At 43.1% G+C, this 22,052-nt stretch overlaps 1 protein-coding gene and 1 long non-coding RNA gene across 14 annotated transcripts in view; one reads left to right on the top strand and one right to left on the bottom strand.

Moving 5' to 3' along the window:
• LOC134476191 (uncharacterized) overlaps nt 1–12,753 on the bottom strand; it is a 34,838-nt gene extending 22,085 nt beyond the window's left edge. Inside the window, exon 1 of the long non-coding RNA XR_010047749.1 lies at nt 12,284–12,753. This is a non-coding gene — a long non-coding RNA (uncharacterized LOC134476191). The remainder of the gene's footprint in view (nt 1–12,283) is intronic.
• A 7,857-nt stretch (nt 12,754–20,610) lies between these two features.
• Nucleotides 20,611–22,052, top strand: part of Tle4 (TLE family member 4, transcriptional corepressor) — a 139,669-nt gene continuing 138,227 nt past the window's right edge. For 5 of the 13 annotated variants that reach the window (XM_063249511.1, XM_063249510.1, XM_063249497.1 and 2 more), the window contains exons 1-2: nt 21,532–21,585; nt 21,821–21,918. In XM_063249511.1, coding sequence (XP_063105581.1) covers nt 21,547–21,585; nt 21,821–21,918 — 137 coding nt within the window. In that variant the 5' untranslated portion in view covers nt 21,532–21,546. Of the gene's footprint in view, nt 21,347–21,531; nt 21,586–21,820; nt 21,919–22,052 lie in introns of those variants that run through there. The other 8 variants (XM_063249507.1, XM_063249506.1, XM_063249486.1 and 5 more) reach the window with 4 other exon arrangements.

Raw genomic sequence — 22,052 nt, 5'->3', positions numbered from 1 at the left:
AAAAAAAAAAAGTCATTGCTTTCACAACACCTTCCCCCCAGTTCGATGGACTTCCCTTCAGCTCTAGCACTGTACCACACACAGAAATCACATCCAGGGCAGCATTTCTTAATCCTGGCTGCATATTAGAACCACTTGGAAATCTATTAAAAATATTGATTCCCGGGCTGCACTCCCAGAAATTCTTATTTAATTGGTCTAGGGTGAGGCTCAAGCATCAGTAGATTTCAAAAGCTCCCTGCGTGATTCTACCGCATAGCCAAGATTCAGAGCTACTGACGGGTGAACGAGTTTGTTCTCAAATAACGTTTAGCAACAATTTCTAGCTAAGACATTAATGTCTTTTAAAGTTTTAATAGACTAATCTTTAGAATACTTACAAAGCTAAATAAGAATTTTAAAATATGTAACCTAGAGGAAGGGATCACAATTTAACTAGAGATACAGATACAGCTGTGAGCATAGAATTCAGTGCTTGAGGTAAGCCCCAGAAACGTGTGTGAAGTGTGTGAGGCTCACAAAGAGGAAAAGCTCAGTCACGTGGAAGTGGTGGGAAAGAGAAAGCAAAAGGAGTTCAAGCTGAATGACACTGAGGAAAGGGCTGAAGGTGGTGTTAAAGTGCACGGCTCATTCCAGTTCCTGTACCTTCTGTCCAGTTACTTCTCTCCTGACAGGGACCTAAGTGCCCACAAGGTGAAGGTGGAAAGGTTGGCTGGATCCAATGCAATGTAGTACAGGAGGAGAGAAACAGCTCCTGTATGGCAGGCAGGAAGCAGACCCCGAAATCAAGGAACAGACTGGGAGACAAACCACCCTGACCACACCCTCAGTGTCCTCCCTCTCCAGCCAGGCTTCACCTCCCAAATAACATTTAGCTATAAACTCACCTCACCAGTGGGCTAATTCACAAATGAGCATCATGCCCTGATGACCTAACTGCCTCCCCAAGGCCCCATCTATGCACACAGGAGGTTTTAGGGAGGTCCTCTAGTTATAAACCATAACACCTTCCTAGTGCAAAGAATGACCTGCTAATAGAAGCAGTGTCTTGAAGCAGGAGAGCTATTTCTCAAATCACAACAAAATTACTTTCATTGTAGTAAACTAACTCCTAGCTTATGTTATTAGAGACAGACAGGCAGACAGACAGACAGAGACAGAGACAGAGTTACCTCTAAAATCAGTTTACGGAAAGAACATGTGTGATACAGGTTGGGGATAACTGTACCAGAAACTAGAATGATTCAAACAATCTATTCTCACTTTGTCCAAGGAATACTTCTCTCTGGATGTCAATTTCATTTTATTACAGACTTGCTTTAACCATGGTGTCATGGTTGATGTCAGTCCCTGTACTCACAGATTCTCTTATCTCCCACTTGGAGATAAGAAGGCATTTTGAGTGCCCCTAATCAGACTTCTCCACTTCTTGATCAAGCATCAAACAAGGTATGCAGTAAATTATAAGACAGCTGATTGACCTAGGTTGGGACAGGTACCATCTTGGACAATCACTATGGCCAAGGAAGTAGTTTTTGAAAGTTTTCTACTCTATTCAAGTAAGTCTTGTGATTAAAGTAAGTATTGCTTAGAAGAGACGAGGTATGTGCTGCTGGTGAAGAATGGAAGAATATCAAAAGGTCTTAGAGATAAATTTCAATCAGTAACCATCTCTTGGTCAGCCAGCTCTGCCATGCACCCTCTTCTTATTTAAACAACTTTTCAAATGACTTTTTTGGTGGGTTCATTACAAACATATCTCCAAATGTCTACATTGTCCTCTGTCTACACCCTTTGTGGTATGATTTTGCAAGACCTTCCATCAAGAGTCCACTGAAATTTACTCCCCCACATCCCTTGTGACTTGATACAGACAAAAGAATGGGACAGAGAGATTGTGTGCCAGTTCTGGGCCTAGGCTTCAAGAGGCCCTGTATGCTTCTGCTCTTCTTTTAAAGCTCTTCCATCAATATCAGAACAAGCATGGGCTAGTCCGTGAAGATGAAAGATACTGTAGGCAGAGTCAGATAGTTCTAGGTGGGTACACTGCACACAAGACAGCCACCAGCCAAACCACCAGCTGAGTCACACACCAATGAGTAAGATCAGTCAAGCCTAGCCAAGACTACAAAAGCTGTCCAAACAAGCCACAAGCTCATGAACAAAATAAATGGTTGTTGCTTTAAGCTTCTGGATTTTGCAGTTGCATGTTAACAAAATTTTTGTGGAAATAGATAACCAACATAGCTACTAGTTACAAAATACAATAACCCCACACACAACCAGAGATATAATCAGCCCACCTCAACACCACTAGCTTAATACCCAGTATCAAGGGTGACATCTGATGTCTGTGACTTTTCTGACACTAATATTGAATGCTAGCAAAAAATTAAGATAACACCAATCAAATTTCTCATTTAGAAACAGGAAAAAGAGATGCTACATGCAGGGGCAAATGCTATTGATCCATGCTATTGATCCTCGCCCCTGAGTGCTCTAAGTTCCTTTGAGAATTCCGCTTGGGCATTGTATGCGTGTGTGTGTGTACACAGGTCCTTGGCAGGAGGGTGATTTCAGCCACCCCCATACACACACACACACACACACACACACACACACACACCTTGCTAGACAAGGAGAATAAGATAAATGATAACTTTAGCAGGCCTCATTGACATCTGTGTGGTTGAATCATTTTCCTGGCAATATATTGAATTCTTTAATTGGCCAATCTGGTAGCTCAGTTTCTGCCAGCTGGGTGCTTTTCCCTGTCCATTTACTCTAGTTGCAACCCTAAGAAAAGAGAAAGAGACTTTGGGACGTTTGAGCACTGTAAACTTCCAGCTTACCTAGTTGATGCAGGAAACCTTTGAGGGCTAGCAATTTCCTTGGGGCTTACACAATCACTGGATCCTGTGTTCTTGCAACATTATGATCATGTAGTTATCATCACCAAAAATGTGATCCAGAAAGACATTTGAACTAAACATCATCCTCACTTTTATTTATCCTAACCTCTGTCTATTTAGGTTTTAATTTAAAGACTTAGACCTCAGCATGTCTTATCGAGAAAGTAGGTAGGCAAAGCTAACCTTGCCCCTAATCCCTGGTTTTTTAATTACTTTCTCATTGCTGGGACAAAACATCTGACACCCACAAAATTAAAGAAGGAAAGTTTATTTGGCTCACAGTTTGTAGAGGATTCAGTCCCTGTTCAACTGGCTCCAAGGCAGGGCAGCATGGCAAGGTGGTATGGTGCTAATCCAATTATTGCACATCTTTGATACAGAATCACATACCTGTGATCCAGCCACCTCCCAAAAGTCCCATGTATGAGTGCACGTGGATTTTAGGGGACCTCTAGATACAAGCCATGACACCCAGTGTCTGGGAGATCTGATTTTCTTATTCTACCGAGTTTTTCTTAGTATCCTACTTTGTCTTGGGTTGAGAAATAAATTTTTGTAGTTTGCCTGTGCATGAATGTCAGACCGTCGGCAGCACAGGACCATGCCAAAAGATAGGGGGGAAAAGAAACTCATTTAACAAACCAATCTCTTCCTAAAACCTGCCTGTTTTCTGCATGGGCAACACACATCCTCCTCTTGTAGCACTCTCATGAATGCTCTAACCCCCACTCTACTATCATGACATTTTGTTTTTACCACATCCTCTAAAACTTTAGCCTTGATAGACATGTGGTTTGACTTCCATGAGATCATGGGCTACAATTTAACCAGTAGTTTCTAATCTGTGTAACCACTGAGGATTTGAACCAAAAACTCGGAAGACTATTTCTGGAAGGTGGGTGCTTTTTCTCAGAGCATCAACATTCTGGGAAAGACAAACAAATTCTTGACCACTGTAATTCTATATGGAATACTTCTCTAAGACTGCCAGCTCTGAGTGTGTAGGAGAAGTTGCATACAGCGCTGCATTAGGAGGAATCCCGAAGCCTTGTCTGGATTCTGTGCAAAAGAATGCCCCGATTAATCAGTCCTATCTCCTAAGGTTAAGAGATAGGAGATTAGCTGGGCTTGGTGGTGCATGTTTGTAATCCCAGTACTCAGAAGATTGAGGCAGGAGGATCTCTGTGAGTTTGAGGGCAGCCAGGGGAGTTCAAAGCCACCCTGGAATACATAGTGAGACCCTGGTTTAACAACACAACAAAAAAGGATAAAGATTAGCAGCATATACCAATTCAGCTTACGATCATGTTTGCCAGTCTGTTAGATGGCTTTTCTTTGTGAAATAAGAATTTGAGAGTCTAACAAGAACTTAAGATAAAAAGTCTAACATGGAAAGCAAGCCTTTTACTTTCCAAATAGAATACCTTCACTTTTGCGAAACTAGTTCACTTGTATATATAAATCAACACTGTTCACAGATTTTGTTTGCATCTCAAATATGTCATAGCCAACCCCAATTGAAATTCTACATAAAGTTACACATCTCTTTCCCTTTACATAAAAATTCAAGTAGTAACAAAACACCTTATATTCCATAACTATAACCTCAACTTTTCAAGGCTCAGATGCAACGCCTCCTCTGTCTACACCTCAATTTTGTGAAGATAAAATGTACTTTGAAGCATTAAAATACTATATAGGAGTTATGTTTATTGTTTTGGGCTTTTGAAAACTGTAGCACTCTAGGAAAATTGTTCTTGCCATCATGCACTTTTCTGTTTTCATTTTGCTGTCATCCACCCTTCCTCCCAGGTCCTCCAGTCTCTTTCAGGGATTTCCCTCCGGTGTTGTGAACGTCACCTTGGTAGAATGTGATCTTAGTACCCTTGTCCATTGAAGCGAAGACTAGGGCAGAAGCACCAGGTACTGTTTGCGCTGATCCTCTGAAATCACTGTGCAGCATCTGAGATGGCCCAGCAGAATGTGACACTGCTACCAATACTCTGGCTTGAGCATGCCAACAATCAGCAGCGGCAGCAGATGGGGAGGTCACAGACTTAGTAGGGGCAGGGATGGTGGCTGTGTCCTGACTCTAACCTGACCATCCCTGGGGTGACCAGGCCTACAGCTCAGGATGCCCAGCTTCCTAGTCTTCTGCCTGTTTGCCAAGTCAGAGTTCTTAGTCTGCATCTCTTGATGTCCAGCATCTTTCACAAATCACCTTTCCCACCTTATTTTCTGCTTAGCTTCCTTTTTCTCTCTTTGCTTAAATCAGTAGTACTTTGTATTACACACAGGAGCTCGGAGTAACATGATGCTTATTAGGAGTGAAGAAGATGGCCACGTGTTCCTGTCTTGTGCATTGAGCTAAAAGGTAGCAGTTGCTCAATAAATACTTTCTGCATAAATGTAAGCAAGACATCCACCTGGTTAGAACCAGCCTGTGTAGAACCAGACAACGTATTCCAGTTTAAGGCCATAAGAATCACATGACTGAATAATTCTCTTTGATGAAGGTGGTCCAATCTTTAACAGAAACCATCACCCAGAAATCTCTGGCTTGCTGCTGTGTGAGCCCTTGCTGCTGCGGTAGAATTTGGGAAATCATGTTTCTCCCCAGGGGCTGGGTCCTTCGTTGCCACAAACAGATATGAAATTTTATGAGTAAGGAAGAAGTAGACTGCAACTCTATTGAGTAGACAGCTGTCTTAGTTATCTTTTACTCATTGTTGAGACAAAATACCTGACGCCCAAAGTTAGGGAAGGAAAGATTTATTTCTTACAGTTCTTGGAGGTTTCAGTCCACACTCAGCTGGCTCCAAGGCAGGGTGGCATGGCAGGGCCACCATTCATGGTGGCTGCAAACAGCAAGGCACTAACTGGCAAGAGAGACAGACATACCTTCTTCCCACCATATACCATATCCTGTCTCCACTCCTGGGCGGATGAAACACTCACACCGCCAATCCAAGCCCTAGACAATGAACCAATCACAAACACTAGATTTGGTTGGGTCCATAATTGCCTAAGGCTTAGGTGCCACTGACATAAACAACTAATGATGTGTACAAGAAAAAAAAAAAGATTAATACAAACTAGACACTAATTCTGAGTTAGAGACCATAGCATCTGGACCACTAAAGAAGCAAGTGTCTTTCCTGAGGAACATGAGTTCTGGTCCCTCTGCATGTCCAGCATAGATGTTACTGCACAAACTCAGTTAAGTTTAAGGATGAGGCCCTATATTCAGATACAAACATGCAACCTCTGGCTGGGGAGAATGCATTTACTCTGAGGAATCAGAATTACATAGCTGACAAAGGTCTACAGGTTTCTACCTGAAGGTAGAATTGGGCCTAAACTGTCCCAGAGGAAAGGCTCAAGTCCATAATGTATTTCAGTGATGCGGCTCTTCTGAACAAGCATTCCCAGTGCTGCCAAGGGGCCTGGCGACTCCTTGACTAACTCCCTTCCCTGACCTAGCCCTGCCCTGCCCTTTCAGCGTGGATGGTCCCAGGAGAGCCCAGCAGCCCACCAACAAGCCCGCCCCTAACCTTTCCCTGTTTCTGACCACAAGAACTAAACAGTCCCATCCTCTGTCCTATGAAGGCTCCAAACACTGGGCCTGAGGAACAGCTAATTGGTTTTTTATAAGCCAAAAATAATCTAGGCATTTAAATATTGATGTTCATTCTGGGTAGCTATAAACACAAATGGGGTGGGGGTACATGTTTAACTGCTTCCCTTCATTCTGTCTCACAGTGATAATGGCCTGAGCCAATAAGTGAAGATTTATAAAGAGGGGGAGGCTTTTTTGAACTGAAAGGGATGATCCAGTGCACTGTCTCAGGAAGACAGAATGGTCAGCTACTCGATGTCACCTTCCGTTCACCCAGCATCCCCCTCACATACATTTTAAGATAAAAGGAAGCTTATATGCATCCTGAATCCTGGGCTAAAGGAAGAACAACAAACTAAACTCAGCCCCGAAAGAAACATTTCCCAGTAACTGGTAACACTGGGCAATCAATTCTGGATCAGGTCCTTAACGCATGGCTTCAGCTGGGTGGGGCACACGGGTATGTACTTAAAATGCTGGGGAAGACTGCTGAGATGACATGGCCAAGAAAAAACCAGTGCCATTTCTAGTCCTCTGGCAATCTGTCTATATCCTGTAATACCAATGCAGTCTTTCTATGTTTGATACACTTTTCCATGCTGTTATGGTTTGTGCCTGGATATCCCCCAAAGCTTCATGAAGTCATGTGGGGTGGGGTTTTCAGGAGTGGCTGAATCCAGAGTTTGTGAATGATTCATGGTCTGGTGCTGGGATCAAGGGTGTGAGTGCTACACCTGCCCTAGGGTGGGTGACCTGCATATGATATAAGGGACAGAGTCTTCTCTCCTCTCTTTTTGCTTTTACTGTCTTCTGCCATGACAGTTGCCCCTCTGCCATGTGCCCACCTTGCCTTGAAGCCAGTAAATTATGCACTAAAACCTCTACAAACTGTGAGCTAAATATACCTTTCTTCCTTTTAACTTTGAACAGCAGATGTTTGGGCTCATTAAGGAAATAAGTAACTAAGACACATATGTCCCTAACATCTTATTTTTTCCTTCTACTGTTGTATGTAATTTCTTGAAATGACCCATCAAAAAGCAGACAATAACTTATCCCAGTGTTCATACTTTGGCTTTCACATGTATCTGATTGTTGCCATTAAAGGGTTATAATCTACCCATAAAACCTGCTTCCTTTCTAAACAAGGATCAGAGGACAGCATTAAGATGTGGTATCAATAACAGCAGCATCTCTTGGGTCAGGGTAAACACCATTAATATTATAATGCAGGTCATAGGATCACAATTTGCTGATTTATGCATGAAAGTTGACCTGGTCTATCTCTCACAGACTCTTATGTTAATGGTGCCTCATATTGTATTTATGAACGTTCTCATATGATCCGTCTTCAGCTTTTAGACAACTTGAGGGCAGTTACTTCATTAATCTGGAGTCCAAGAGTCAACATTCATTTGCATTTCAATCACATATTGATAGAATTTTGAGTTTCTTTAATTTTTTTCTAATAACTGATAAAATACCTAACTGGGCAGCAAAGACAAAACCCTGAATGTATTGTGATAATGTAGGAAATTTCATCTTGTTCACTTAATTTTAATTATTCTACTTAAACACTTTGCCTGTTTGGAAAAAATGTTCAGTCTTGGGTTTCTGTTTTTGTTTCATTTTTCTACAACATAGCCTCTGGGTTCAGTGGAAGAGGTGAGACTTGGATGGTTTTTGTAGTCGTTCAAGGGGTGCAGGACAGCAGATTTATGATGGCTGAGGGGGTCCAGGATGCAGGTAGTTGAGGGGATCATGGCCCAGGACAGCAGAGTTCACTTTAGCCTTGTGGATCTACTGCAAAAGACCCCTGGGGGAGGGAACTAGAGGCCATGGAAGGTGTGATGGCTCTCCCTCCAGGAGGTTCTGCTGGAGCTCATCCTGGAGCCTGGGCTTGTGTAGGGAATGGCCAGTTTTCTCTTTCAGTTTGAACTGGAGTTATAATGACTTGGTCTCACATTTTTCTTTGATGTTGATGAGGAATCCCAATAGATCCTAGTGGGATGGTCTCCCTGGAATCTTTGATGGCTACCCTCTTTCTAGAAAGCTCTCACCAGAATCTCCTTAGAAAGTCTAGGTCTCATTCATACCTCAGACAATCAAACAGGAAGGAGCCACTCAAGAGTCTGCTGCTGGCCTCTCGCTAGGCTACGTGGGAGCTTACTTTTATCTGGCTTTTTCTGATTGCTGAGTTAGTTGACAACTCATGGAAATCCTTTCTCTTCCTTTTCTGTTCTTCATACATTTCACTGAATATAAAACACCATTGATTTTAACACCTACCATCTCAAGCACCACTGAGAAAGAAAATAATGCTAAGGACACTCTGACATACCCTGACTCATCCTGAATTCAGGGATAGAAAATATAAAAGTACAAGCACATGAAATTAGTGGAACAGTTTACACATCTATCATGGGTTCCTGCCCAAGAGAAGCAGGTGACCTGACCACCACCAACCTTCCCATTTTCCCTACACCCAAATCCCACGGACAAAGACGAACAGGCTTCAGGGTTTTTGATTCTCATTGTTACATCTTCCTGCTACCTCCAAACAAACTTCCCTGGCAGGTTACCACGGAAGAAAACTTAGCCCGCAATGCCTCGCTCTGGGTGTGATACAAGGAATCTTTCCTATTCTGACAAAACCTGGTTGTTAAGACAACTTTGATTTGTGATGACAAAGTCCTCTTCTGGATATCAGAAATTGAATGCTAGCTTTTTTTTTCCTGAACCATTTCTGTAATAACCTTCAACTTCTCTGAAGTACACTTTTTGGGTGCCTCTGGCAAAATGGGAAGGAATTCAGTTTTTAAAAAATATGAAGCAAAAAAAAAGGTTAAAGTACATTAATATATTACAAAAACATACCTGTTTCATGTGCATCTTCCTGTGAGGCCTAGCATGAAGCAATGGGCAAGATGGACATATAGAAAAGTCCACTCACCAAAGGAAGGAGAAAATATTTCTACTTGCCCCCTTAGTCTCTCTTGGTGAGTAATTTGAAATGCAGAATTTGTAACATTGATTTGTTGGTAATTTTTCAAGCTACCAAAGAAGTTAAATGAGGTCTTATTTTCAAAGGACCTACCATGGATGTTGACTTCAAAGTTGGCCCCTTTGCTATTTCCAAATTGATAATCTCTCCCACCAAAAGTAGTTCTGACTTCTGTATTTTTTGTTCTGTAATCTTCAGATGTGGGGTGAACAGTTTCTTCTTTTTTGCTATCTATGTATTAATATCCCACAGGTTAGAAAAGAGGTTACATGTGAAAATTGATATTATTACCCATGTAATTTTTTAGTTTTATTTTGGAGCAAGCCAAAAGAAGTAAAAAATAAAAATTCCAGAATGTATCTGATAATGTAGAGGTTCTGTCTGCTACTGAAGGTTTTGTTTTGTTTTGTTTTGCTTTTTATTCCTGGCTTCCTTTCAAAACAAATTCTACTGAGATAGAGAAGTAACAGGAATAGTTTCTTGGCCACAACTTCGCTGCCTGCATGAGGGACAACCATCTCATAAGGCTCTAGCTTTCTGATAAGATGTTCCAAGACACAAACAACAAAATCCAAAGATTATTCGGATGCTATTGGAAGGACAAGGGTTGATAGCACTATAAGTGCTCAAGAGAGGTAACTAGATAATTGCATTGATTTGCAAATAAATAGTAAGTAAAACTTTCAAATACATTTTCACTCACCGAAAATTTATGCTTTCCCATATTTTCAGCTGTGACATTTTAATAATATCATTGTGGTTTAAAACATCACTGGAAAATATCATACATGTTTACCTATTTGAAAGCATGATCAGTACTGTTTTTCAAGGCAAAATTGTGTACATACACGAAAGTAAGTCTCTAGCAAGCCTGAGTTTCAAGTGAAAGTTGTCAAGGATGGAACTGAGCAAATATTGCTGACATTCACTTGAGAGACATTGCTGTTGGCTACTGATGGTGAGACAAGGTATTATTAATTTTGCATACTGTTATTTAGGATCCTAAAATAAATTACAAGTTGTAGTTCAAAGATGTTCATCCCTATTGGAAAGATTATAGAAGAGAAACATTTCTTTTTGTAGTAACTGTTAATGGTTTTGTACAAATGCAAGTATGATCCAGTGCTCCCTCATCAGTTTTTCCCTCTGCTTGCAATAGTTCTGGAGCCTCACTCTGAGCAGTGCTTCTCACGGGCAGGTTAATAGGATGCAGCACACCAAGAGGGCAGTGAATCTGTTTGTTACAGTCTACTTACTAAGGCTATGGCTACAATACACCAGTGCTGAAGTCAGGGGAAAGGCAACATCCAAACACAATCCAAGGAAAATGCAAGCTGATACAGCACAAAGATGCTTTGTGTAAGAATGGCAGAAATTTCCAGCAACTATCAGGAAAAAAAAATATGCAGGATGGGAGGGAATGTAACCAAATAACAAAACAAACCCAAAGTAAAAGAGTATCTTTATAAACCAGCACAAGGACACTTTGTTTTTAAGTGCACACAATGAATTTTAAGGATCTTTGTTCAGAAGGGAAATAAAGAATTATGAAGCACTGACATATTTGATGGATGGATGGTTTCTGAAAAACCACATTATCAATTACTTTGTCCTTGTTTGGCTCCAGTCCAGTAATTTTTATTTGAACAAGCCACATGCTAGCAGGGCTTGATTGCAGGAAGCTACTGTTTGTTGTTCAAGCATACTATTTCGCTGATGGGCTTATCTCTTCCTCCCCCTCCCCTTGCTGATGGGACCCTGACATGAAAGGCACAGCTTCAACTGTGATAAACAGAGTCCTGGATTGTCTGATGGACCCACCCTCTGTGGTACAATCCAGACAGTGAGTTCCGAATTACACACTTGAATTCAGCTTATTTCTGTCCTCAACTTTGATATGAAATGTTGATTTCTCATGTTTGTGCTTCTCATAAATCTAAATGTGTTAGCAAAAACCAAGGATGAATATTATATTTTAAAAATATTGCCAAAAGATAATCTCAAGTGAACCTTGCTGGGACAAAAAGGATCTTTAGGAAACAGTCAATTAAAAATGTATCAAGGATCTACTCAATACAGTGCCTTGTCATAGCTTTCCTGGTTTTTGTTTTTGCTTTCTTATCTTACTGCAACAAGTACATTTGAATATTGTTTATTACTGCAAATGTAAGAAATATAGCTGACTAAGCTGTATTTATTAAGTGCTATCAGCTTTTCTCCATAATTAAAGAAAGATTCTAGAGCAGTCATCATTGGGCAGGAAATTATCAATGAAATCAACTGCTGGTTCTCATAGGGCATCTGTGTCAATATCTGCTATTCATAACTTAGCTTATGATTTTATTTTTTTCTGGGTTATCCCGACTAAAACTGAAAATATTTCTAAATTCTCAAAGTATCATGGAAACTCTAGTTTTAGATAATGTGTCTCCTCATTTTGAACGTTAAACACTAACTTTAATGACTATTCCTCTGCTAAGAATGAAAAAACAAAACCATGGGCTTAAACAATGGCCATTTGATTACTTATGAGAACCCAAAAATAATTTGAGTGGATTATAATTAATCATCTTTAGTGGAGGAGATATAAATTTAGCAACCATTTAATGACTCCTTGTTTTATATAAAAATTCTCCCGAAGAAGATTTCATACCATAGATATATGAAATGTTTTATCAACCACAATTTAGTCCCTGAAAAGCTTTTTTTTTTTAATCATGATTTTGTGTCTAAATATTTTATTCTTACCTGGCCTGGAAGACAGAGGCTTGGAAAGCTGCAAAACACATCTCTTCACAAAGAATCTTAGGTTTAAGAAATTTGCTGGCTTGCTGCAGTTGGGCGGGAATAGGAAACCTGCTGGGGTTCCACGCATTCACTTGTAAAATGAAAATGGAGAGAAATTAAGGCATCCTGTTCACTACTCAATAAATGTTAGCTACCAATGGGGTGACATATTCGGGGAAAAAAATCCAGGTCCTAGAGCTCAGGGAGGCAAGGTTCGTAACAGAAAGTAGGACCTTTCATTACTCTTAAGTTTTCATACTTAAAATGTCAAAAACAAAATTACATGTTCCTTCTTATCACTGTTTAAATGTCCCAGTGAAAGAGTAGGTGGTACTTTCTTGGCAACCCTTTGTCCCTAAATTAACCTTGTATGTTTGACTTTTTATATATTTGGTATGAATAATTAGTAAAGTTCTAATTGTGTATGCAGCAGATTTATAAATAATAAAAATTTAATTAGAGTTACTTTGATGCAACTTTGATTATAAAATTTCCTAAGCATTGCATAAATAATTCAATAATGAATGTGACTAACATACTTTATTTGCCAAAATTCTAAAATTTTCTCAAATTTTCAAAAGCTAAGTGTTAAAAGGGGGGCTGTTTATGTTAGGTTAGTGTAAAAATCCTACTCGCAAACTGATAGAAATGTACAGTATGCACACCCTGTGCAAGTAGTGTTTTTATAGATTAGGTCTCTAAATCTGACTAATCTTTATGTTTACTGTTTTCAGAATAAGTCATTAGAAAGCAATCATTTCTGCAATATAGTACATTATAAAATGTTTCTAAATTCAACTTGCAAGACAGATCTGACAATTCTCTTCAATTTTCAATTTACTATCAAAATACATTCTACATGACAGTCACTATCATAATAAATAACTTTCCAAATGATTAATTATATTCTAAACATCTCAAAGAATACAAGAGACTCTAAGGATTTAAAAAGAAACGGTTTCCTTTCAAGAAAGCATAAATACCAAATTTCTTAAGCTTGTAAAGGAAAATGTGTCTATATAGTTTCACTGTTTAAATCGTTGCTGCATGTCATTCCTGAAGATTATAAGATTACTTTCAGCATGACTTTCTTCTTAAAGGCCCTCTTTAAATTCTCACCAGATAAATTATTAAAGGTGCCTTGTTTTGAATACAAATCTAGAATGGGAAGTGAGTAAGCTATTTTTGCAACTTTCTCTTTCACATAGGTGCTGCTAAAAGCAGGCAGATCGAGAAATCTACCTAAGCTATAACAATGCTGTGCAGTATCAACTGTACCAGAGCAAAGTGTGCCAGTTGTGCTAATTGTAGATTTTCTATGAGATAGACTAGACAACGGAAGGAGAGCTGTTAAACTGTGCAGTTATCTGCATTGATCACGTCAAAGAGGTGAGGATGACAAAATGCAGGGATATTTAATATCACAGGTTCAGGGCATGTCCTCTGCCTCTTGATGCCTCCTACTCCACACAGTGTTCATCGCACATCCGAAGAGTAAAGGATGTCCAGAATAGTTGCCTGGGGTAGAAAATGGACAGATAAGCAAGAAGCCTTCAATGCAAACAAGCTTTCATCAGAAACAAGAGATCACAGCCAGCAATGATTCATAGAAACCGAGGCCTCCCAGAATTCCTGAAGCTACTAGGAAGGGTATTGGGTTTCTGATCAAACATGGGTTGGTGGTGAATCATTCTTGTTTAAAGCTATGAAAACAAGAAATCCAGCAGGCTGGAAGAGGCAGACATCCAATTAGCCGACATACAGCTTACACTGATAAAATGTTCCCATATATTTTCTAACTGTAAATATATTTACATTTTAAATCATACTTATTCCACAAGGCTTACATAAGAAATTTAAATTGTAGAGCTGATACATACCTGTATTTATGCACACTCACAAGACAGGGCTATGAGCATCCTCTGTGTCAGCTTTCACTTCTATAAAATGGTCTGCTTTTCTTGCCTAACATGAGTCTGTAAAGCCAAGGCACCATGTAGGCCACAAGGCATTACACTTATTTGACATTAAAAGACAGCACTGGTGGGATAGAAAGAAGTAAATTTTGAAAGCTCAAGTTTGATTCCCAAATTGTTTGCAAACTAATTGTATAGTCAATGTTTTTATCGAACCTCAGTTTTCTAGTCTATAAAATGAGGATTATCAATCTGTCGATGCAATCTGTCCATCTGTTGATGCATTCGTATATTAGCAGAAGTAATAGGAGTGATATGTAAGTGCTTATGGTCTAGAAAGAAACAAGTTCTCTCCTGAGGACATATTTATTAAAAAATGTATAATGAAAACATTTAAATTTTTTCTGTATAAAACAAAGCAGTAGAGGTAGAAGGTGTTTCTATGAATGACCGTCTCCCGAAATATCAGTCTTTTCTAAAAGTAGCCCCACAGTGGACTCGTTACCACACTGCAAATGATGCCTCGTTCATACTATCATGCAAGGGTTGCTATTAAAGGGAGTCTTGAGATCCCCCAGAATCCAAGTGATAAAATATTATACCAAGGCTACGTACTGAACTGAATAGTGGCAGTGGAGCCCACACTGTACTAGCATTAAGATTATATACTCTTACAGTTTAGATCACTTTATAAAACAACTAGTCTAGTGAATATCAACAAAAAGTGTTGGCAGCCTCTTTCTCCAAAGCAGCCTGCCTTTCGAGAGGTCATTTTTAGGGAAGTTTTAAAAAAGTGGGAAGAAAATATAATCAATTATTTTTCTCACATAGAGCAATACAGTATTTAGCTGTATTTCCCTACACCTACCCCCTCTCCATATGCCCTGATTTCGAGTAAATACATAGCCTTGCCCCTGTAACATCTGCCCTGCAAGCTCTCTGGTAGCCAGCAAGAGTGCAATCGGGCAAGCAGGCACAGCAACCCCAGCTGTGTGGAGGAAGGGGTGTTTGCAGACAGGAAGTGCACTGGAGCTTCAGCTCTGCTCAGCCCCCTGCCCTTCACTTACCACACCTTCAGATGCTCGTGCAGGGGGGTGAGGTCTGTGGCTGAGGGAACCCTCAATGGTCAGCCTCTGCCCAGAGGTAGCTGCAACACAGCCATTCCTCCTCAATTCACCCAGATACCACCACTTCAGCAATAAAGCATCTGCCGAAAAGAAGTAAAACAGAAAAGAATCTTGAGTTGCACTTAAATTACCTACTTTTGTTGAATACTAAGTGTGGAATTTGGGTTTACTCAAGGTACAAAACAAGAAATTAAGAGACAATCTCCCCTTCGGTACTTTCAAGCCACAAAACCTCAGATGATGTACTTCTTTCTGAGCCTCAATTGATTAATCTTTAAAGTGGAAACAATTTGTTTAAAAGCAGGAGGATGGAACAAAATCTTTTCAAGTTCCTTTCTAGATTGCAAAAAAGGAAAGGTACGGTGAGCTTTGCTCAGGGAAAGCGGTTTTATCTAACAATGTATCCCTTAGAAATGATGTGCTTGATCAGCACACAGCATAAATTAACTAACATTTCTTTTTAACTATTCAAGACAATTGGTCAGATTAGCAGAAAGTTTAAGAGTCCTTTAACCTCTCAGAGCTACTGCTGACATGGTATAGGACCATTAATGACAGGGAGGCTTCATTGACCTTTACAACCACACATATCCCCTTAGTGCTAAGTGACTAAGCTAGAGGGGATCTCTGTCTTGGACCAAGAATTCTTTTGGAATGAGAAAGACTTATACTTCTGCCTCCATATCACCGCTAGTAAGCCAGGGTCCCTGGTCCCTTTGCTTGCTCCAAGTGACTTCCAGACCATCCTTCCCCACATTCATGACACTTTGCCTGCACACCAGTCCCTGAGAGGGAAGAGAGAGGACTGTGTTCCTCTCTACCAGAAGACTTAACCAAGGACAACCTCTAGGGATTAAAAAACTGCAGCATTTCCATGAAGAAGGTTTTCTCCCAGAAATCTCCTGACACAAATCTGTCTACCACATGTCAAACCGATTCCCTACACCTCAAAGGTGATGAGGGCCTCTTATCTTGTATCTGCTAAACGAAGAAGGATCACCTGAACGCAAAGATGGCACACAGAAACAACTGGCAAAGATAGCGCTCTCTCTTGCCAGGTCTAGAAAACTGACAATATTTGGAGATCGATGTATTAAATGTGCTAGTAAAGGGTACAGTGCCCAGTTATCTCCGCGTCATTACAGAGGAGCGTGGTGGTTGACCAGGGATGGGGCAAATCTTTTGCTGATCTAGAAAAGGATCCGTATGCACTTGATATTCTGTGACTACTGGTGCTCTGGCTGTCTATTCACAGCAGAGCTTGGCACTCCCTACTTGTGTGGGTTACCTCTACCCTTGAGTAACATTGCCCGTCACTCATCAGTGGGGTAGAACTATACAGAGCCAGGCATGTGTGTGGGTGGAAAGGGTGGGTGTGTGCCTCTGAACAGATCAATGCCTCCAAAATACATTTAGTCTTTTATGTCAAGAATGAATGTGGGTACCTTGCGACCATTTTGATACCTGTAATGATCCCTTCACTCCCTGGCTACAGACCTTTTCTCCTCCCACGACATCTTTCCACTATATTCAAAATAGAAAACAACTACCATAACTGGCAATAGTGGCACACACCTATAATCTCACCTACTCAGGAAGCCAAAGCAGGAGGACCCAAGTTCAAGGTCAGCCTGGGAAATTAAGCAAAAGCCTGCCTCAAAATAAGATTTAAAATAGACTGGGAATGTAGCCCAAAGTTATGGAGTTTGCCTACCATGTGCAAGGGATGGAGTCAATCTCCAGTGTTACAAAAGGACATCTACAAATGTCTTTATCAGCTGTGAGAAGCTCCAGGTGATCAAGACCCACAGATGTGGACATGACTTAGCCATATTACTATTCCCATGGAACACACTGGTCTTTTAAAAATTCTCATAGTTACCAGGACTTCCTGAAATGGGACCTTTGCAGCATCTGAAACTTGTTTCTCAGTGATGCTTTCTACGATTGACTCTCTCTCTCTTGGCGTTCAGGCATCTGCGTACATGTCCCCTCCACTGAGAAGCCTCCCACTACCTTCTCTACGAAGCAGTTTCATCACTCTGCTGACTGCTACCCCGGGGCTTTATCTACTCTTGTAACACTTCTCACTCTGTCTCTATGGGAGTGTAACCCTGGGCTTATGTTGTTTACTCCACCCATCTGGGTGCAATATGGAGAGAATATAATTTGAACAAGTTCTAACTACAAGATTATTATTTATAATAATAGGTGTGAGAGCAGGGAGGAGTTGGTAAGAAGAAAACTCTAGAACATACAGAAATAGCAGATGTAAGGAGCAGTAACCACCACTAGGACTGAGACAGAGTATTCATAAAAGAGTTGCCCCAGATCGTAGGGCTGAGCTCTTCTGGACCTTGCTAAAGAGAGCACATCAGCTCTCTGAATAACAGGTGGACTGCTCTGAAGACCTGTCTTCTGGATTGTGCCAGACACTCAGCCTCCAGATCCTGCTAGAGGTCCATCCACTAGAGTGTCAAGAGAAATCTCTTCAGTGATGCTCACTCCAAAAGCATTAAAGGGAGGTTCTGGAGGAAGCTGAAAGGTACTACTGCTTGCTACTTGTGCCTAAGGTACTCATCCAGCATGCATACCAGAACCAACAACCAAATCATTCCTCTGCAATGTCTCACTGGTGTTCTTTATTGACAAAGCTTTTGCAGCCACTAGAAAATGTTTAAAGGGGACCAGATCCGTTTTCACTGAGCAGACAAACATGGTTAGTTTAGATTTAAGAAGCAAGAAATGACTAATAGCCATATTTGTTAAATTCCATATTTTGGTACATATCAGGCATTCAATAAATATTTGATGAAGTAATAAATGGCTTGCAACATCTAAACTGACAGAAAAGTGTTCCTGCTTGGTGTGTATCACTTCCGTTTGGACTCCCACCCTCACCCAGGCCTATGTTTCAACAGGAATAGCGACTGCCATGCCCTTCCCATGTGAAAACTCTGGACACCACGTTGCCCAGGTCTGTGGTAGGAATAAGACAAGTCTCCAGATAACTTCACAAGTGAGTCAAGAGTTTGTAACAAGTATAATGAGAGAAGCACAGGCAGATAGCAGAAGACACAAAAGCAGCCATGAGACCCACCACTTCCTGATTTGGGTAAGGGCTGGACCACTGGCCATCTTCCTGGGACACTGCTGTGGACTATTCAGGGCTGCCCCATGGCCAAATAGGAACCCTATCCAAAGGCTATCATTTACTACTGTACTTGAAAAAATAAAGAAACACCCTGATGTTTTTAGTCTCCCTTCTGTTGACATAACCTTTCAGAAAGTATTAGGAGAAAGCTACACTAAGCTATGGGATCCAAACAGAACAAAGTATCTTTGTTCACTGACCCTCTGCTCTTTAGGTTCTACAATTAGAATTCTTATTTCCTATCCTGGGAATTAACTGCACAGAACTTCAATAAATATGGCCCGAATGACGCAGAAGCTTTTTATATTGATATAAGGTGGCACTTATTCATTAATGTGGTTAGCAAATATTTACTAAGCACCAACTATGGGTCGGTCATCATTCTGGGCATTTGGAGTGCAGCCTTATATACAACCAACTCCCTATTCTTACAGATCTAGCTAACATTCTGACTAAAGTAGACAACATGGAACTTCCCACACAAGCATTATAGTGATTTAACAGAGCTGAAAATTTCCAGTAAGAGCAAATAACCAACCTCAGAATAAAATGAGATCGTTGTTCTTAGAAAGCTCACTGTCCTAGAGTCTCATGTAATCTAACTTTCGATTCTTGGGAATATCTCAGAATAGTGCTGTCCCATAGAAATATCTGAGCATATAGAGCAATTTTAAATTTTCTAGCAGCCAGCTTAGAAAAGTAAAAAGAAAAGAGACAAAATGATTTTAAAATGTATTTAACTAATACGTCAAAAATGTAGTTTGTATGGAATCATCATAAGTTGTTGAATTACCTCATTTTTTCTTACTAATTCTTCAACATTACGTGTACTCAAAGGCATCTCATTTAGGGCTGGCCATATTTCAACAGTCACGGTCCTAGGTAGGGCCGTGAGGGTGCAGAAAACTTCCAGAGGACTCCTCAAACTTAGTACTTTGTGGTCAGAGGAGAAACAGTTTGCAGGATTGAAATACTTGGCGGTACAGGTTCTTAGCTTCCAGTGAGACTGGGACAGAAGACCTGGCAGCCAGGCTCTATAGAAGTCCTCCTCCATGGCGGGCTCGCAGGGAGTCCAAGGATGCGCCTGGTTGAACACTGAATCATTAGTTCTCGCACCAAGAAAAGGGCATCGTTACAATAACGAATGTTTTTTCATTTTTTTCAGCACAACCAAGATCTCAAGCAGAAAAGGATGCTCAGAAATGAACGTCTGCACCCACTCATACTAGCTAATTCCCTACTGCACTTTTTTCGGGTTCTTCTGAGCGCAAAGGCGAGAGGGTCTGGAGGGGAGCGGGGTCCAGTGGAGTGTCGGACCCCGGCGCCGGGCCTGGCAGGCTTGAAGGCCGCGCCTCCCGAGTCGAGAGAGGGCGATCCCGGGCGCCTCCTCTGGCCGGGCCGCCCGCGCCCGCTCCCGCTCGGAGTCCAGGCCGCGGCCTCCGGCCCCGGGGTCTTGGCGGCTGCGGCCCCGCCGAGCCCCGGGAGACCAGGCGGGGAGGTGCAGCAGGACTACACCGGCAGGCTCCGGACCTAGTGCCTCCGCCCTCTCCCCGCCGCTGCCGCCTAGCTCTGAAGATGCGTCCGGGGCAGCAGCAGAGGCAGCCGCCCTGCTCCGGGGCCCACGTTACTTTGATTGACAGCTGAACAAATGTTTCCCAGGTTCGAACGCTCGCGCTAAGCAACGTCAACCAAGGCTAAGCTCCGCCTTGGGCGGGCCGTCTCCGCCCCGCCCCCGCCAACCCATTTGTTTCCGTTCATTGGTCGGAGCCACACTCGACGCCCGGCCCCCACGTGGGTTCCAGCCGCTCGGCTCCTCCCTCCAGGCTTACAATTTGTCAGCAGTGAAATGATGGGCAGTAACACAGAACGACGATTAATGTTCATCCACCTCTGATTGGTTGCTGCAAGCGCCTACCACGCCTGGGGAGGGCGGGGCGTTTGGAGAGCGCGCCGGAGTGGTCGCTTGGCCGGCCGGTGGTTGTAGTCAATCTGGCGGCCGGTTCAGCCGCGGTCGCTCGGGGAGGACTACATCTCCCGGGATGCTCCGCGGTCTCCCGGACGCCGGTGGTGAATATGTATCAGAATGTTAATGATTAGCTGCTGCTAAATTTGGTCAAAGAAGTCACCTACACAGAGCGTGTTGTGAGAGCTGTTCGAGCGGGTGTTTGGGCTGTTGGCTGCTTTCTTCCCCCCCTTACACACTTGCAGATTATTTTGAGGTGGTGTTCGCGGAGTTTGAAAGGAGAGACTTCAAAAAAAAAAAAAAAAGCCGCAAGCGTTTCACTCATTTTTACAATTCCCTTCAATTGGGGTTACCAGCAAAGAAAAAAAAAAAAAAAAGACAAGAAAACAGGAAGGAAGAAAAATAAGGAAATGAGATGTGGCACAAGAAGCGCAAAGGTGCCCTGTAGACGACCGTCGCCGTGAGCGAGAGACCTGCAGAGCCCCGGAGCCCGGCGGGAACCTCGGCGCGCGGAGTTTGTGTGCTGCGGCGCCGAGCGGCGGACCTCCGTGTGGAGCCGCGGCGCCGGTTCAAAGACGAAGCAAGAAAGTTTGGCGCTGCGCGGCGGGCCGGGCGAGCGCGGCGGGCCGGGCGGACGGAGCGGGGCGGCAGGAGACCCTGCCCGCGGCGGGCCCGTGACGCCGCCGCCGCCGCCCGCACCGCGTCCCCTGCGAGCGCGCCGCCTCCCCGCCGGCCCCGGCCGTCCTCGCTCCCGCCGCCCGGGCCGCCCAGGCCAATGCGCCGCGCGCCCTGCCGGGCGCAGCCAGCTGAACGGCGTGGATGATCCGCGAGCTGAGCAAGATGTACCCGCAGACCCGGCACCCGGTGAGCACGGGCGGCGCGGACTTGGAGCCATTTTCTCATTGTTGTCGCGGAGCCCCAGGCCGCGGCCGCGGGGGCGCGGGGCGCAGGCGGAGGCGGGGGCGGAGGCGCGGTCGCCAGGGAGGGCGGGGAGGCGGCGGCGGCGGCGGCGGCGCTGGGAGCGGGCGCTGCGCCCTCGGCCGGGTTGAGCGCGGCCCGACGCCATGGCGCGGGCACCCCCGACGGGCCGGCTGCGGCTGCGGGTGGGCAGCGCTGCCCACTGCCCGTTCCCCGTTGCTCGCTCCCCGCTCCCCATTGCGCGTTCCCCGCTCCCCACTGCTCACTGCCCGCTCCCCGCTCCCCGCTGCTCGCTGCCCGCTCCCGGCTGCCCGCTCCCCGCTGCCCGCTCCCCGCCCCCGCCCCTGGCCCCGCCGCCTGCGCCCTCGCCCTGCCTGGCTGCTCTGTGGGCTAATGAAATATTTTATTGTTGTTCTTTAGGCACCGCATCAGCCTGCTCAACCCTTTAAATTTACCATTTCCGAGTCCTGCGATCGGATTAAGGAAGAGTTTCAGTTTTTGCAGGCTCAGTACCACAGGTAACGATGTTGACTTTAGCTGATCTTTCTGTTTGCTGAGCTCTTGTCGCCTGCCCCCCACAAACACACAAACATCCACCTCTTTTTTTTTTTTTTTTTTTGCTACCGCAAAGGTATTAGTATTATTATTTTTT

This window comes from Cavia porcellus, unplaced genomic scaffold, assembly GCF_034190915.1.
Source record: "Cavia porcellus strain 051 isolate PalLab524CR breed Dunkin Hartley unplaced genomic scaffold, mCavPor4.1 scaffold_1, whole genome shotgun sequence".
NCBI classification, from domain to species: Eukaryota; Metazoa; Chordata; class Mammalia; order Rodentia; family Caviidae; genus Cavia; species Cavia porcellus.
This window is presented reverse-complemented; position numbering and strand designations above follow the sequence as displayed.